The sequence below is a fragment of the Cinclus cinclus genome, chromosome 9 (assembly GCF_963662255.1).
Source record: "Cinclus cinclus chromosome 9, bCinCin1.1, whole genome shotgun sequence".
Classification (NCBI taxonomy): Eukaryota; Metazoa; Chordata; class Aves; order Passeriformes; family Cinclidae; genus Cinclus; species Cinclus cinclus.
Window position 1 is genome coordinate 21,611,209 of NC_085054.1, and position 18,115 is coordinate 21,629,323.

General features: G+C 37.8%; 1 protein-coding gene across 3 annotated transcripts in view; it reads right to left on the reverse strand.

The window, feature by feature from the left end:
* The window catches only part of DPP10 (dipeptidyl peptidase like 10), a 189,845-nt gene that overhangs the window by 118,283 nt on the left and 53,447 nt on the right, over positions 1 to 18,115 (reverse strand). For all 3 annotated transcript variants that reach the window (XM_062498736.1, XM_062498735.1, XM_062498734.1), the window contains one exon: positions 3,564 to 3,658. In XM_062498736.1, the coding sequence (XP_062354720.1) occupies positions 3,564 to 3,658 (95 nt within the window). The remainder of the gene's footprint in view (positions 1 to 3,563; positions 3,659 to 18,115) is intronic.

Sequence of the window (18,115 nt, forward strand, 5' to 3'; positions counted from 1 at the left end):
TTTGCTTTTTCCATTTTGTTTTGTGCTTAAGGACTGTAAAAAAGACTTGGGAAGCTGAGCAGGAATAAGGGGCCAGATGGACAACTTTCCCTGAGCTAAAGAATCTCCATGTGATCCTCCATGCTCTCCTCTCCAGCCTGTGGCCGGGCTGTGTGTGAACTGCTAACCTGCTCTTACTGACCTTATGGAACAGCTGATGGCAAAAGCATTAAATAAAATGCTTGCTAAACACTGACATTTCTTAGCTAAATGTGGCATAATGCCACCGGTTTTGGAAGTGTAATGTGCAATAAAATATTGACAAATGCTGACAATCTGGTAGGTTTGTCACTTAGGATCACGGTGCTAGGCAGCCCATGCAGATGATAGAGAACATATTGTAATCATGCATCGAGGCAGCATCTCAAACACCAGGATGCCACACAGTGATTAATGTCTAGGGCTTTTTCTGGCTCCTCTTAATAGGAGACTTGTCCAGCCTCCAGCTGTGAACATTTATATGCTGCTGGCTAAGGATATTAACTGTTTATTAGACAGCTGAAACAGGAGGCACCACATGGATACAGTCAGAGGAAAATGTGCATTAGAAAACATTCTTAAGCAGTAACACCCAGAGACATTCAAATATTCTTCGTAACCTACCCTTTTCACTTACGGCACTGTATTTGTTTCCCATAATGTTATTTTGCAGATAGTTTAATTATATAAAGGCCAGACTGTTTTACTAATTGATAACAGAAAAGGATTCCCTTCCAGAAGGACAAATGAAGTGCAAGAATTTCTTCTACTTGTAAATAAAACCTGATTATACTGGAAAAAAAGAACTTTAATTCAGGAACTTGGGACAGATGTGTAAGAGAAGTGGGCATCCCAGAATGACAACACACCAGCCTTTCTTCTTTCCAGGTGCATGACTATTATTACTGGTACTTTTAAAAATTGGGGGATTTTGTTGTCTTTATATATGTTAACATAGGGTTTCTTCAGAGATCCTCATTTGGGATTTCTGGCATCTACACAATGAGCAACACAAAGAAGGATAAAAGATGAGTACTTTGCAGGAAAGTGGCATTCTCTACGATGCAAAAGAAGAGCCAGTAATGTGTGCCCAGTGGAAGATTGCTTCAGAGGCTGAGCGATGAGGGGAAAAAGAAAATCTCTGAGGTGCTAATCCAAGCACAGCCCAATCAGGGGTGGCAAAGAGTCATTACTTGCCCCTTGCCTCTGAACAAGGGGTTTATCACAGCAGTTCAATTTGCCATGGATAATTATCAACATTACTAAGAAAACCCTGCCATTTCTGTGGCTGCTTGAGCAAAGGCAAACAGGAGAGCGAATGCAGACTGAAATCAGACTAATACCTCCTATTAAAAGGTGACTCTTCCATGACTAAAACCCTTTGATAGCAAAGAATGAAGGAATTTGCATTGCCACTGCCTATGCTGGATCTCTGCTGTATTCTTTATTAATCCAAGACATCTCTGCAGAGTCATTATACCACTACCATTCTAATTATGCACCGATGATTAAGCAGATATGACACTGAGCAGGGAAAATGTTTGATTAATGATCCAGGTGTCTAACTTTAGAAGATTCCATTTAGCAGTGCAAATCTGGGGACAGTCAAGCTCAGAAGAACAGGACAGCTTTTGATTTCATCCTTCCTCAGTAATCCTGTTAGAATTGTTGGGCACTGTGTCAACAGACAGCACACAACATTTCCCACTGTTCTCTTCCAAACACGCACCAACAAACTTGTTGGGCCTTCTGCTCTGTTTTCAGCTTTTTATTATACTTTCTCCATATGAATACTAATTGCTGCAATTGACTTTTTTAAGTATAACACTCTCAACTTTTTGGCTACGTAAAGAGAGGAGCTCTGCAGGAAAAAAAAATACACTTAGGTTTTTATTCTTCCCACCCATAATTGCTAAGTGATTGCTTGAATATTATCTATTTTGCATCAGTTTCCCACATTTCTAATTAAGATATCTAGTGGCTAGAGCTCACTCAGTTTGAGTGAACTGAGGATAAATCAGTTCCATAGGAAGCCCAGAAAAGAACAGCTTTGCAAAAAGAGGCAGCGTGAAGCAGCCTGTCCTTCCCAACCCATCCTCAGCTGGCAAGGCTGGTGTGTCATGCTGGCATCACACTCCACAGCACAGGTCAGACATTTCCAGCCAAAAGTGCACGAGTTCATCTGTGAGGACAATCAAGCCTTGTCATTAAAGCCACGTTTTCCATCCAGGGATGCCCAAGCAGCTGCTCGTGCTCCAGTTTTGCACTGAAGGCACCACATCAGGCTCAGCAGCCCAGTGAGCTCACACACATTTGAATAAATGGGTAACAGGGAAAGTGCTTCAAAGTGCTTCTTAATACTTCAGGGTTTGTACCTTACAGAAATTCACCCTTCCACCCACTTTTAATTGTGTCTGACAGCCTTTCTTGGGCTAAGAGGTGCCCTGAGGCACAAACCAGCATATGGAAAGGTGAAGCTCACAGAAAGGATCACACACACACTCCATTAAAATATAATTCTCTCCTCCATCCTCCTCCATCTTTACACTGACCTAGGAAATCAGCATCAAATTCTTTCTCCTGAAGTTCTACTTTCTTCTTTCTTGTTTGAGGAGTTAGAAGTTAAGGTCACCTGAGGCTTTATGCTTTGAAAAGAGGAATCTCTATCAGCAAAGGCCAGGAACAGACCAGGAATAAAATCAGCCTTTGCCAAAGAGCACTGATGAAAATGAATCATCCTTTTGAGTCTGCAGGTGTTAAAGATTTTATTAAATTAAAAGTACAGGGATTAACAATAACAGCCAGTGGTCTGCATGGAGTATTTATGAGGAAAGATTGACAAGCCATACAATTATGCTGCAAAACCCTGATAAATGAGAATTACAGGGTGGAATGTAACTGTTATCCCTGAGAATAACACTGTCAAGCAAAGCAAAAGAAAATGCAGACTAAAGTATTAAAAAACTTCTTAGCAATTACTGCTAGTCAGAAACCATCCATGTATATATCCTTTATTGGTCAAGAGGAATAATCCCTATCATCTAGTCTGCCAATAAAGCACAGAGAAACAACTAAACCAGAGATCAACTTGACATTTTAATTTGCATATTTACATCCCTTAAGGAAAATATTCCTTTGAATCTTTAACAATTTCCCCCTTTTCTAATAGTGAAAAACTGTCAGCATTTAAGTAGCATTCCCACCTTTTATGACATATGCTTTCTTAACAGACATCACAGGTAGATTCCCCAGCACTCATGCCAAGCATGATCCATCCTTCAGATGGTCTGAACAAAGAACAACAAACAGCAAATCCTCCAACATCTTTGCTATTTACATGGAGGTTGAATAAAACAACAAATAACTTCATTCAGAAATCATTCACTGACAGAGGAATGGATTATATTTTTCATTTATATGCAATATAGTCTAGGTTATGAACATATCTCCTCTAACTTTTACATATTGTACTCCTTCCTGTTACAAGAAAAATTTGTTAGCAGACTTCTGCTGAGAAAGAAACAGATAACATGTACAGTACTTACAAAAGTTGTGTTTTCCAGTAATAATGTCGTTGTATTTGTTTCTACATTCAGTTCAACAACATGTCCATTCCTGGTTTTATACACCACTGCTGTATCTGCAACGACAAAGAAATAAGCAGTTAGAAAACACACTGAGAATTCAATACATCTGTAGAGAGAACCAGCATGTAGAATTAATTAGAGCATCCTTACTACAACACACAAACGAGACACAAGTTTTGTTGATTTGCCTCATGAGCTTCAAAGATACCAGTTTATGTCCTATAGCATGCTCACTTCCTTCAATGCATCTATGTTTTGGCCACATTCTAAAGTTTTGCAAAAAAACAAAAAAAAACATTGCTGGACATCATATTCACATCTCCTTAGAAGTGATTCCAATAAATCTTCTGTAGTGGTCTGTATTTCTGGTGACTGGCAGGATAAAGTTGTGACTATTTTAAGATAGTCCATATTCTGTGTGCTTCGTGCCGGGCTGCAGAATACTGAATTTTCTTGTGAACTAAATGTTAGCAAAGGAGAGTTAAAGCTAAGTAAGTCCACTTGCAAAACATTTAAAACAGTGCACGATGAATTGCTGCAACATTTTCCTTTTTCCACTCACTTGATTTATCATTTTTTCTAAGAAAAGTAATTTAATGCACCTCTAGGGAAAAAAAAAAAAGAAAGAAATCTGAAATTAATTGGGATATCTAAGAAAAACAATTTGCATTTACTTGTATAAAAACCTACAGAATTGCCAAGAAATACATAATTACTAAATCAGCCTTGAGTAAAAAAAAAAAAGTTCCAAATTTTCCACTATTTGTAGCAAGAATAGATTGAGTGCTGATTCTCTCTGATTATTTTAAACCCATGCAAGAGATTTATATTTAATTAAATTAAACTATTTTATTATAACAATGTAAAAAAGCATAGGAAAAGTTCTAAATTAAGCCTAAAGGACACGCAAAAGAACTTCCCTGATCCTCAGTAATGTCTGAGAAATTCATTACAGATCCCTGAATTTTATGAAGTGGGAAGTAAACATGACTGGAGAAAAAGGTTATGTTATTAAAAAAATGCTTTGCTTATTCAGAACAATGTAGTTCTATTTTAATTGACTCCACAGGAACTCAAGATATACAGCAGTAGTGAATGTCCTCTGGTATGTTCTGTAAAATTAATGAAGCCTCATCTGAAGAGCTTACCAAGCTATTTTAGGATTGTGGCTGGGAAGTGGGGTGGGATTGATGGGAGTTTAGGACAGTATTATTAGAGCTGCTGTTTAGGAAGGCAAATCAGATTGTGAACTGTGGAATTAACAGCAGCTCCTTTTAAAGAGAAAATATTTCAACTATTCATTTTGAATAAAAGGGAACAGCACTACACAGACAGTTACTTGGTTTCAGGTTACCAATTACAGAACACGGTCGTTTCTGCAGCTTCCTTTAGGCTACTTTGCATGTTTTCTTTTAGGAGCCCCACCACTGGAAATCTCCAATGACATTGGACCATGGTTCTGAGTATTATAGAAAAAAATCTTTTTTGTCTGGCTAAAGAGATGTCCCTAGTTATGACTGAACCATGTTGTGAGAAATGGCATAAATAACTCAGACACTGAACAGCAGTGCCCCAAGCCATGCATTTTGACCCCACAGGTGACACTGTGCTGCCCAAATCCAAATGAGTACAGAATGTTACTCCTTCCCATTTATCTACTCTCCTACATGTCATTTACCAACAGGGTTTACAGCACTTTGTGCCACATTAATTAATCCTACCAAAACCAAGTCACTCAAAAAATAACTTCCCCTTAAAATTCCTAGGAGGACCACAAATAAAACACACAATCCTAAGGCTCTTCTTGCAAGTCCTTCACAAGTTGTGAAACAACATTTGGAATGGCAAATACCGTGAGAGACTTAAATGAAAGCCTTTGTTCTAAAGTTAGAAGAAAATTTACTCAATGAATCAGACCAGAAAACTGAGTCAGACCTCTTGAAAAGCCAGGCTTTACTGGACAGTAATTACACCTCTGTCTGAACTTGGATTCCCGAGATAACTCCTGAACTGCATCAATCAAATGAATGCTTGCAAAATGTATGGAGGTTTGCAGGTAAAAGATTTTATCAAAATCCCATGTAAACACAGCATAACAATCTTCAAAAGTGATCACAGTCATTAATATGGAAGTCCCATTCCAATCGGGATTTTTTCAGCCTGGATAATGTGATAGTTGATGGTCACACCACATGACAATGATTCTTTTCATTGATAGCTCAAATGGTAACTAAGAGCCATGAACATATCTTTTTTTTTTTTTAAATTTTTGTTACCTAGAGTCAGAAATTCTACCAAAGGAAACAATTGCTAGTCCTTAGCCTCATCCATTTACACAGCTGATGGATTTGTTTTGTTTATTATCTTGGTGCCTTCACCACAAGCAGGTTCAGGGATCTCTGACACTTCACAAAGACATTCAGAGAAGTAGAGTTCTTACTTCAAAGAAATTCTCATTTAATTTGAAACAAACAGTAGTATCATGTGAAAAGCTCTCAGCTGGGTGTAAACTGCAGCCCTGAAGAGCCACATCATTGATCTGAGGACATCACTAGAATAAAAAGCATTCTGTCTTAAACAAAGGAGAACGTGAGGAAGCCTCTGCAAAAATGTGTTATCAAGTCACCATCCCTGGATGATGCACACAAAAACAGTTTTATAAACAAATGATTGAAAATTTCCTTGTTATAATAGTTCTCATATTACTGAAAAGTTTGGAAACTCCAGAGCACTGAATAACTGATTAGTTTATTCTGTTTTATTAAACATGAAGACAGACAACCAAGGGTCTGTACTAACATCCTGACATCTGTAACAAATAAAATAATATCACAGTAAATCCAGGGTTCTTCCCAAAACAATAGTGGCTGGCAATATAATTAACACCTAATAGCACTTTACAGAACACAGATCTTGTTAAAAAATTTGACAGTGTTATATTTGATAGAGGCAACTCTGCTGAAACTGTGTATTGGGTTTTTGTCCCAGGTATTTGATTTATTTTATAACATCCAAAGCTTACATTAAACAGAATTAATGGGAAACATATTAAGAAGATTAAAAACACTATCAATAAAAAACTAAAGAGCTAGACAGCTCTTTTATATATATATTTATATATATATATATATATATATATATATATATATATAGTTATATAGATGTAGTTATATATTTTATTCTATATTGCAGTTATTATATTATCTTTGGGAAGAATTTATTCCATTTTGATTTTGACCTTTCTTCTAAGACTGACTGAGAAGGAGGCTGCCTAGTGGACACACAGCTCCTCTGTAGGACAACTTGATGCTCAACAGGTTCTCTACAACTTATTTGGCTTTCACAAAAAATGCAACATTAAATAAACTATTAAATGAAAACAAACTCAAACAAAATTCTGGGATTGTTACAGCAGAATAAATTCACCTTAGTCAGCAACATCCTCTTACAGAATTGTATTAGCTGCAGAGCCAACAGTAATTTATTTTATCATTGCAAAGCTAAAAAATATCCAAATTCTTATGCTTTTGTATGTTTTTAAAAGTAAATATTTTCATCATCTGCCCTATCTATAGACAAAGAACATGGAACATACATTCTGCTGAAATGGTTAAACCACACATTTTAAATCACAGTTTGGATGTATATATGAATAATATAAATGCAGCACTTAGTGACAGCACTATTACATAAATGCAGCACCATGATAATCGCAAGCATTTTTAAAAATGAAAGCAGTATTTCTTCTAAACAGCTTCACTAAGACTATTGTTTCTGGTTTAGGTTCAGCACTGCTGGGTTTTGTTTAAGATCAGGGTATGAGTTGGCAAGAAATGCAGCTCTATATACTGTGCCTGGCATATTAGAATTTGTTCTAGGGAATGTCAAAGTACAGGCAAACTATCATAAAATGAAATCAATGCAAAACTTTTCCTACTTGACAAGCAGCTTGACCCCCATAAATTTTGCAATAATTTCCTTGCCTCCATTTCTTGAATTTACCACCATTTCTTGAATTGAAAACAAGCTACCATGTCCCAAACGCTACAGAATTCCTTTGTAGCACTCATAGTTATACATGCTACGTTCACATGAACCAAAAAAAAAAAAAAAAAAAAAAAAAAATCCAGGCCCTTATAAATTCTAATGAAAAATCCTGTATTGTTTAGGGGGAAGATGGACTAACTTCCATCCTTAAACACATCCCCATCACTGCAAATGAATCCCTGAATTGTTCTAGTGCAAGAATTTGGCCCAGGGTCTACATGGCCTTTAATGATTTAGCTTTCTGGCAGCAGGACACTGAACGGTGATGGTTTATTTGAAGAGTATAAACTCTAGTTTCACTTGTCACTGAAATTAAGCAACTCATTATGCTATTTGAATTATACAAACTGAGTTGAAAGGACACACCACATACTTTCAAGTCTCCTGAACTTTAGTCCCGTGTTCTATTCACTTTCACATCAATATTGATCCAACTTTTATTAGTTGGAAATTTTCCTCTTTTAGTGGTGGTATTTTCATCTTTAGACCTGGGCATGACACATAAAGCTCCAGGCTGCTAACCACATTTATTCTTTTTCTCCCATGGACTAACTCTAAGAGTCTCCCTGAGTGCCTCAAGATGTTGGCACAGGTGCTATTGCATAATTCAGGAGAAAGTCAAGAGAAGGGAACTGTGTCCTTCATGTGAAGGAGCAAAGGGGATGTGAAATGCTTCATCATTTCTGCAGGTCTCAAAATCTGGGATATTTTACAAGAGATTGCAGACCAGTAGAAATATGAGACATAATCAGTCAACTGAAGTCATCTGTGTTATACTTGGAAAGATCCAACAGCTTCAGGGGGCGCTCCCTTGATAAAGTATAAAAGCAGGAATCCTGCCCTGGATGAACGTTAAGAATTTATGAAAATATAGAGAAGCATCACAGGCTCACTAAAGCCACAGGACTTAGAAGATTAGTGAATCTGAGCCAGCACTATTCTGTGCATATTTCATCTTAGCCAGGCTAGATTTGCATTTCTACCTAGTCTATTCCATTCTCAGAGGTTTTAACAGATGATTTTTGACCTAGGAATACACATGGAGTTATTCTTTAGCCTCGAGTAGTCATCATGGCAAGCCAAGCTTATTATGAAACTAAAACCTGCTTAGCCCCTAAATCTACATTGTCATCATGTTCACTGAGATTAACGTGAATAATCTCTGCAGCTGCTAGCACTGACAAGGAGCAACAGAATCAACAGCACTTCTTTGAGTGTAAAAACTTGACTCTTACTAAATTCACAGTACAGTTAATGTACATTTTTTTACCAAACAAAAGTAGTTTACTAAAATATTTGCTAGATTTTTATTACTTGTTGATAATAAGGCTTATTTCACAGTAACTCCTGAGAGAAACTTAGGTGGATCAACCAATTTCAATGGATACAGGCCAACACCAACTTGGAGAACCTGGATCAAAAGGGGTTTAGAATTTGCTAATACTGATATTGAATAGTTTGACAAAAAAACCACAACTGATTTATAAAGAAGGTACACAGACTGCTAATTGCTGGTTATTTGCACAGAGCACTGCAAATCTTAGCCTAAGCTAATTGCCCAAAGGAGATCAGCACTCAGGCAGTTTTGTGCATAGAAACCATTGGGTATTAAGGCAATTTATCAAACAGTCTTGAGAGAGCAAGTAGTGTCTAAAAAGTGAAGGAAATAATTCAGGCAATGCTGAAAATCCCTTCCATAGTATCTGGAATAAGGAGGCCTCAGGGTACTCTTCTGAAATTGCTGACAGTGTTAACCTGAAGATTGTTAATGCTTGTTTTCCCACTGAAAATATTTACTAAGTTTTGGTTTGTTTAGCTAAAATTCTGCTTTGTAGCACAAACAGTAGCATTAGCATGTCAGAGTCCTCCTCTTCCTTATGCTTTTTTCAAATGCAAACCTGCAAGAAGGTTGATACCTTGCAGTCAACACATATATCAATCAGCCTTCGCTGCACGCAGTATTATTAGAACTGCAGATGGTGTTTCATCACATTGATTATAGAAAATGTCATGCTATAATTAAAATAGAGAATGCTTTCTGATTTAATAAACAGGGGGTGCTACACAATGCTTTGTCTAATGAAGTGTTTGCTAATTAAATAAAATAGTCATTTGCAAAGATATTAGAGATACAGACCAAATTTCAATATGTTAGTAAAGTCATATGTAAGCTGAGCAAGATTTCCACTACTCTTCTAAAAGTTCAGGCTGTCAGTAATGCTCTCAAGACAAAAATTATTCTGCACTAGTTTTATAATGCAGTGTACTCTTGGAATGTACTCCTCCAGACAATCCTTTAGTACACAGAAGATTTCCTATTCAAAATGGCTTTCAAAGTTGTGCACACAGGTAATTCCTGTCCTTTCTGATCTCGACTTCCTTTTCCCATCTGTGCCCAACACCAACAAACCAAAAACCAGACAGAGATCTTACGGTGCAGTAGTTACAGGAATGGAAGTGGCAGAGTGAGAGTAGCACCCTGCCAGGCACAAACGAGTTCGCTCTGCTATTCCTACCTTCTTGAACTTCAGAATGAAGTGCCCAGGCATAGATGGACCTAGAAAATTCAAATTTCCATCCATACTCAATGTATCTTCCTCTTTTCCTAATCTGGTCATTAGTTTGCAGAGCAAGTCAAGCTCAATTCATGCCAATTTTCAGTGGTCCAAGTTACTTTAGCATATTCAGGTATGAAAATCTTCAACTCTGCTCAACAGCCGATATTCATTCATGAAATCAATTTCTTCCCTGTCATGCAACTGCACAGGATCATGCCTCACTATCACACTATCCCCATGTCCGCTTCAGACAGAACAGAGGGACCAGACAGCTCTTGAATATTAACTAATCTATTGGGGGATTAATTTACAAGGGGGGAAAAAAAAGGAAAAAAAGGGAACCCAACAGTGAAATACATAGTGCAGTCGAGGCAAACCTCTGGAGTTTGAACTGAAGCAAATGAGGAAACATTCACAGCAGAGCTCTGGGAGGCAATGAGGACAGTGACCAGCAGGCACAGGTTGTAAAGTCTGTCACAAGCTCAGCTGAAAGAACATCAGTGTGTGCTGCCTAAGTCACTTCTAGACATGCTGGAATGATGGAAACACGAGAGAATTACTTCAAAGACAACAAAGCTAGAGGCAGATATATTGAAATGCAAGTGACCACAGAAAATGCACTGAATAAAGCTGCAGAGACTGTCCAGGAGTTCCACCCAGATAAGTTGTGCAATCCAGGTGTGCTGTCAGCTCAGTTTTCACAGCAAACCTAAACCATATATTCCTCTACTATGCATTGCCATGGTAATGGAAAGCTGTTCTTATTTAGAAATTTCCAAGTTTTTCCTACAAGTTTATCAAATAACTTATAACTTAAATTGTAACTGCTTGAGGGCTTTGGCCCTGCTATCCCTGGCACAGAGCAGCAGCAGCTTGTTGAAGCTATTTCTTCTCCAGTCTTCCTGGATGAACAAATTGTCATGCAGTTCTCTTCTGCTCCCCTGGTGCTCTGCTTGGGAGTGAGCAGAGCACCTTTACATGGATCTGCTCACTCAAAACTTCCCAAATCAAGGCTGCCCAGCAGGGTCTGTCTCATGTTCTGTTTAAAGATCACACTCAGAATAACACAGCTACATCTGAGCTTCAGCTTTCCAAAATCATAATCTGCAAGCAAGATGTTGACATTGCTGAAGGAGCAAACAATTAGAAAAAGTTGAGAGAAAATAAGAGTTGTGCCATAATTATTCTCCTATAGGAGAATTAAAAAATCTTCCTCATTTTAGAACACAACTGGTCAAAGCACTACAAAGTAAAGTAACAAAAAATGAAAATGCAAAGATCTAAGTGTGCGCCAGCGTAAACGGGAGGCAGTTATCTAACTCAAAGATCAATGAGTTGATAGACTAAAGCACAAAATGTTTCTACCATTCCTCCTGATGCTTTCCCCGTCCCACTATTCATAATGGAGAAATCTCCATCTGTATCTCTGTCATTACTTGGAGGAAAATGTCAGGGATATTCAATCCTCCCCTTAGAGCAAAGCACTAAACATGATTTCATTGTGTTAAAAGCTAAGATAATAGACTTCAGTCTATTAGTCCATTCCAATTTGTTTGAAATGCAATTAACAGTAAATCAGCACCAAAACAAAGGGAGGGGAAGTGGCTGCATTCATGGCAGAGCCTTCCTTCTAGGCCACATCACTGCTCCAGTGCCACACAAGTTTGGGTACCTACACTTCTCTTTAGCCATTGTCTATGTTAAGAGACAGAGAGAGAGCCTTCAAATTAGACAAAATGTTAAAAAATATTTAAGATGATGAGTGGTGAAACTAGTAACAACACTTTGGTTTTATCAGCCCACATTACATGGTGATGGTGAAACATTAAACATTGTTATTTTGCCAGCTCCAAAATTCCAGCAAAACTCCTCAGTTCTCCCAACTACTTGGAAACATTTTTGCTCTCCTGCATTGCACCAAGGGCCATTGCTGAGCCAGCTTGGCAATGGACTCATACAGCTGTTGTCCAAATAGCGCACACGTCCCTGGACTACTGAGAAAATTAGGGAACAAATTCCCCATTTTGGTCACACATCCTATTCCAGCCTCTTCCCCAGAGGGATAATAAGGTACCACAACAGAGCAGCACTTCTCTGGCAGCCTTGGGAGCTGACCTTTCTGCTGAGCCAAGCCAGATGGAACATGGACAACTCCACTCTGGAGCCAGCAGCGTGGCTGGGCTGGATTTCACACAGACTGCTGAATTGGCAAGGCTACACCCTGGAGAAGACAGTGATTTCAATGAAGGGAGATTTATATGCTTCTCTACTCCTATATAATTGCAAATCTCAAATGAAACTGAGCATTTCAACTTGCAATAGGAATGTGAACTCCCTAAGCCTTCCAAACAATCACTCCTGAGGGCTCACCATCGTTCCTTCTACAGTGCTCCAGATGAGACTGGCATTTTGTAGAAAAGCCTAACAAGTGAGAAAATTAAAATTCAACGGCTATGTACATATCCCAGTAAAAGGCCAGTCTCTGGAGCAGCCGTAGGGCTGCAGTTTTCTCACTCCTTTTGTCCCCATGAGGGCATCTCAGCTGACTCAGGCAGAGCTGGTGGCTCAGTGCCCAGCCCCAGGCTCGGGCAGTGAAAACATCACAGCTATGATAGCCACATGTCCTTACCAAGCTCTGTAATCCAGCTCCAGCACAGCACATCCAAGGCAAACAGGGCCATGGAGTAGGACTTCCAGGTGTACACTGAATGCTGAATTTTTTGTTTTATTTTATACTACTGAAGAACAAAGTATTTTATTATAAAACTAGGCACAGGTAGGTAACTTTATGTTCACAGATATTTAACTTGCTTCTTTCAAATCTCATTCTGATTTACGGGAACAACATGTTGATTAAATAAAGATCATTGGCTCGGAAGAATTACCATGCACCCAGTAATATATATATCACATCAAAATATTGTTTTGTGATTTTATTTGTATCTTTTTATGAACCTTAAATACTTTTCTACATTAAATTGTTTCTACTGATCAGTCATCTGTGCTTTGGATAGAAATAACAGATTGAAGAGTCACGTGTCATTCAGAATTTTTGCCCAGAAGTATTAAAACCCGTGTATCTAAATTCAACTCACAAAATGAAAGCAATTTAGGTGCTGTTTTCATATGTGTTCATCACCTACTATGGAGGGTCTTGGGAAATAACCATGCCAGGTAATTGGAAAATTAAATGGTGACTTTGTAGGTATCTAATCAGCATAGATATGGAAACACAGATTTGGCTCCAGCATTTGGAAACACTGGCAGAATTTGCTTTGGCATTCATTCATTTTGGACACCATTGTTTCGTCTGTACGTGTAATTCCAATGTTCTGCTGGAGTGTGGGGAATTGGACAGGCAGTGCCAGGGACTGCAGGATCACCAGGACAGTGCCTGGCTTGACCAAACTGGTCCTGGCCTGCCTGGCATGCTCTGGGTAAACTCCATAAGAGGAGGAAGCAGGGAGGGAGTGGAAAGCACCTAAGGAAGTGTCTTGTCCTCAGGATTCAGACAGAAAACTCAGGTGTAAGCTCAAACTCACACAAACAAGCCTTCTGATCAAAACACATCAGCATTAATTCTGTCAAACTGGCCTGGAAAGGGTTCTGATTGTATTTTGCATCACTTGCCAACAGATTTTATTTGGCTCAGAGATGAAGTTTCAGTTCCAAATGGAAAGAGACACAAGCAATTAAGTCTCTATCTTAACATTATCAGCATGTGCTTCACTTTGCTTCATTCAAAATTACAAAGGTGACACACTGGTAAGGGACATTTTATGACGCTTATCTTTGCAATAAATTTAAAATAAAATGTAGCTGAACAGAAATATTACAAGAGGAAGAAAATCAAGGAAAGGTTGAACAATGCCTTTCTTGGCAAGGCAGAAACTGTTCTTTACCAGCACGAACATTTAGTGGCAATTTGACAGCACTCCCTACAAACGGAGGAGCACAGGCCTCCTCCAGGTGTGATGTGCAAGTAAAACAGTAGACCTGTTCTCCATGCTTTTGTCATACATGAGTTTCAAGGAAGGAATATTTAAATGATGTTTTCAAATTTATCCTAATAATTATTCAATGAAATTGCACCTCTTACCTGCTTCTGATCAGAGAATTCAAGCAATTCAGCTTTTATTTTCCATTTGAATTAGGCTACCCTTTCAGATGAACATTGTTATTAATTTTGTTAAGCAAAAAGTGCCAATTTTTCATTGAAAAGCCAACTTCATTAAGTAAGTCCATACTTGCTTTGGACACATAGAAAATATTCTGGTCAAAGTTTAATGTACCTGTCTGGCTTTTTTAATTTTTGTACCATTAAAAAGGAGGAAAGCAACTGGAAGGATTGAATAAAATAGAGTTCCACAGCTGCAAAATATATACCTAGTGCTCATAATTAGCAATTATTAAATGGATCTAGAATAAGCACTGTTATGTTATGAGGAAAGCCTGAATAGGAAGATTCTTGCATTTTCTCCTCTACTCCATTACCAAGGACATAAGGGCATGCAAAAAGGGCTGATCCAAATACATTAGCAGGAACAAAATATGTTTTGGTGTAACTTTGCCTTTGGCAGAACATTCATATTTTCATGCCTATACATTTCGCTTTGGAAGAATATTAAACATCCTTCTAAATGAGGGATTTTAAATTTGTTTACACTTACTCATTTTTATCATCTTTAGCAAACATTTTCCTGATGGTGAAATTGTCAAACAGATTTTGTTATTTTCATTTTTCATGCAATTATAAAAACATGCACCTAATTGAAACACAGACAGAAATGCTCCCATGTTTCCCAAATGTAGATCACTTTTAATAGTTCTAAGGACAAAATTATTCTAGTTTACAGGTTGAAATTTCAGTCACTACAGGGAAGCCACTTAGCAGTTCAACATACTCATATGAAGTATATGAATTTGATATTGTCTTCCAAATTATATATTCCAAGTGTAATGGCTGGACAAAACAGATGTAAGCAGAATAGATTGCACTCATTTTATGCAGTAGATTCAGAGATGTCAGGGCCAAAGGAGCTCATTATATACTTCTATCCTGAATTCTTTCAGAGCCAAGATTACAGGATTTTGACCTGCAATTCTGGCACCAGGCCTGTAATTACCTGTTGGGTTTTCCTTTATAAAGAGCATGCAGGCTTGCTGTAAACACTCTAGTGCAGAATCCACTGTAGCACTTGATATAATATTATAAACTGACAAACAAACAAACAAAACAATCCTACTAGGATGGCATTAACACCTTACTTAAAGACTTTTCACTATAATAATGCCAGGAGGAAATTATCAATAAAAGAAATCCATTTAATCTTACAGTGCAATGTGAAGCACACTAAGGAGATGTCAGAAATTGGAGCCTATTCTGCTCTGTTCTGTAGATTGCCCACTTCAACTGTCTGAATCCAGTTTGTGCCACTGAAACAACTCAGTGTGAGGGTAAAAAAACAGTGTTGATGTATCCAAAAACTCAATTTTTACTACATAATTTAATTAAGATGTGCATATAAATTTCTATGCTCCATATAAAATCACAAATTCAACCTGCACGGAGCAGAAACATTCCTTTTTCTGCTGTGGCACTTTCCCTAAACATGAAAGTGACAGCATTACTGACTCTGTAACATCTACTTTCATCTTAGACAAAAAAAAAAAAAAAAAGAGCATTGTATCAGCTTTCAGTGCACAGCTAGAACAGGAAACAGAGCTATTCCACCTTTTTTCTCCAAGAAAAGAACCCAGAACTGGAGCTTCCCAGGAAGGAGAGTACTTACAGAGGTACTACATTTGAGGATAGATGTCTTTTTTCAAGCAGATGCCAAGAACCCTTGGCCTGATACCAATGATTCCAAGAAAGACTTTTCACACTCCTTACTCAGCAGCAGAGCAGAGGAAGAAAAGCTTCCAAGCTCCCTGAAGTGAAATATCAGCACTATGACTCTGTGCTCAGTGATGAAGACATGTACATGCTTGGCACATTTGGTTTTGGGAGATGTGAAGTGATTAAAAAAAAAAAAAAAGCATAAAATAAAAGAAAAAATAGAGTAACTACTGGCAGGAGCAGGTTACTTATTCCATACAGCAAGGAAAGCAGCTGGGAGAAAAGTGCACCTTTCAAAATATTTGAAACTCATCACTGACAAAGTCTGGCTTGGATCTGGCACTTGCTTCAGGACTCAATCACTGTTCTCCTTTCCTCTAGGAGAAATATCGGGAGTATACAACATACAAAGCAAAGAAAAATATATTAATTTTCAGTAAATAAGCAATATCTACAGGAGTACGGATGAAATGTAATTTTATTTTCAGCTATGAGAAGACAAAAAGCTGTCACTCATGCTTCTGCAGTCTTATAGCCAGTTAAAACACTCTTCTTCTGAAACACCACGAGGGAATGGAAATAAAGCATAATGTGATAAACAATCTGCATCCCATTTTTTTCTAACCTGCTAGCTTTTTAAGACAAAAAGCCTTTGAAATCTTTCAGCACAGAGTTATTTCCAAGTTCTGGGTTTCTAGCTGCTACTTCTAATTAGTATCTGAGATTCCATTGCATTTACTTTTCACTTGTAAAACAGACACTTGAGGGGGATAAACAGTCCAATGCTAGCATACCCTAACACAGTTAAATGCTAAAGTGATGTGGCATCTAACTCTATACAACATTTATTTTTACATATTTCATCAGACAATCTTCATACACCAATTATAAGAGCAATAAAAAGTCCTAAAATATTTAACAAATTGTAAATATTAGCTATGTTGTGTAGACCACATCAGGATTTCTTATATTCTTGTATAATACAATACTCATCCTTTTTAAGAGCACACTCATCCTGTTGTGAAGTTCTACTACCTGTCTGATAAGTGTTCACACACTAAATTATTCAGTATGTCCAATGTCATATAATGTGATTATTTTTCACATACCAAAAGAATAGTATCAATTCCAGAATTTCACAGACAACTTATTTAAAGAAATACCATTCATATAGCAAAAATGTGAAGTAAACTCTTCTAAGTAGCAATCAACAGATGCAGTGCCTACTAAAATCCTGAGTTTCATGCGAAATAAGAAGAGCACAGGGTGATATCCAGCACTGTGAGACCAAGCAGCAGCTGAGACGTGTGGCTGAGCCCAGAGAGAGGAGGATGGGAGTCATGTTCCTGGGAAGAGTTCATGTCTCAAACCAGATCTGAGCCTGCTCCCCTGGCACAGCACCAGTCACTTAGACTAGATCATGAATTCATTTAGAGTTACTTGTGCATCACAGATGCTGCAAACTAATATATAAATAATCAATAGAATTGACAACATGTATTGGCAAGTGCAAAACTAGTGATTTTTTGCCTTTTAAATAGGCTTTTCTTCCATAATTATACTTTAATGAATGCTTTTTGCAAATGTCAAATAAAACATTTGAATAGTAAGTCAGTTTAGAGAAAATGTTAAAATATTTTAAAGCTTAATACATCGAGGCAGCTTCTGACTGATAAGTCATAGAAGCAAAACCCTGGAGCAAACCCCAACAGTGACAAAGGCACTGCTTTCTACATCACTTACACTGCATCACATCCAGAGTGTTTTGCCTGTCACCCAGAGCAACTTCAACTATAAAAGAATCCTGCCTAGTTTTGTATCCTTTGAGTTCAAAAAGATTTTCAGCAGCTTGAGTACGGAACCCCATTATAATACTTTATTCTGGGATTGCTCATGGTGCCACTGGCAGTGACACAAGTGCACTCTGATGCCTTCATGAGATGGCAGCAAAAATTGTGGTGGCCAGGAGAATTCCAACCAGCCATATTTTCCATTTGGACAGCTGCTTAAATGGACAGTATTTCTAGTTCAGTTATTAGGACAGGTTTATTTAATGCCCCTGCATC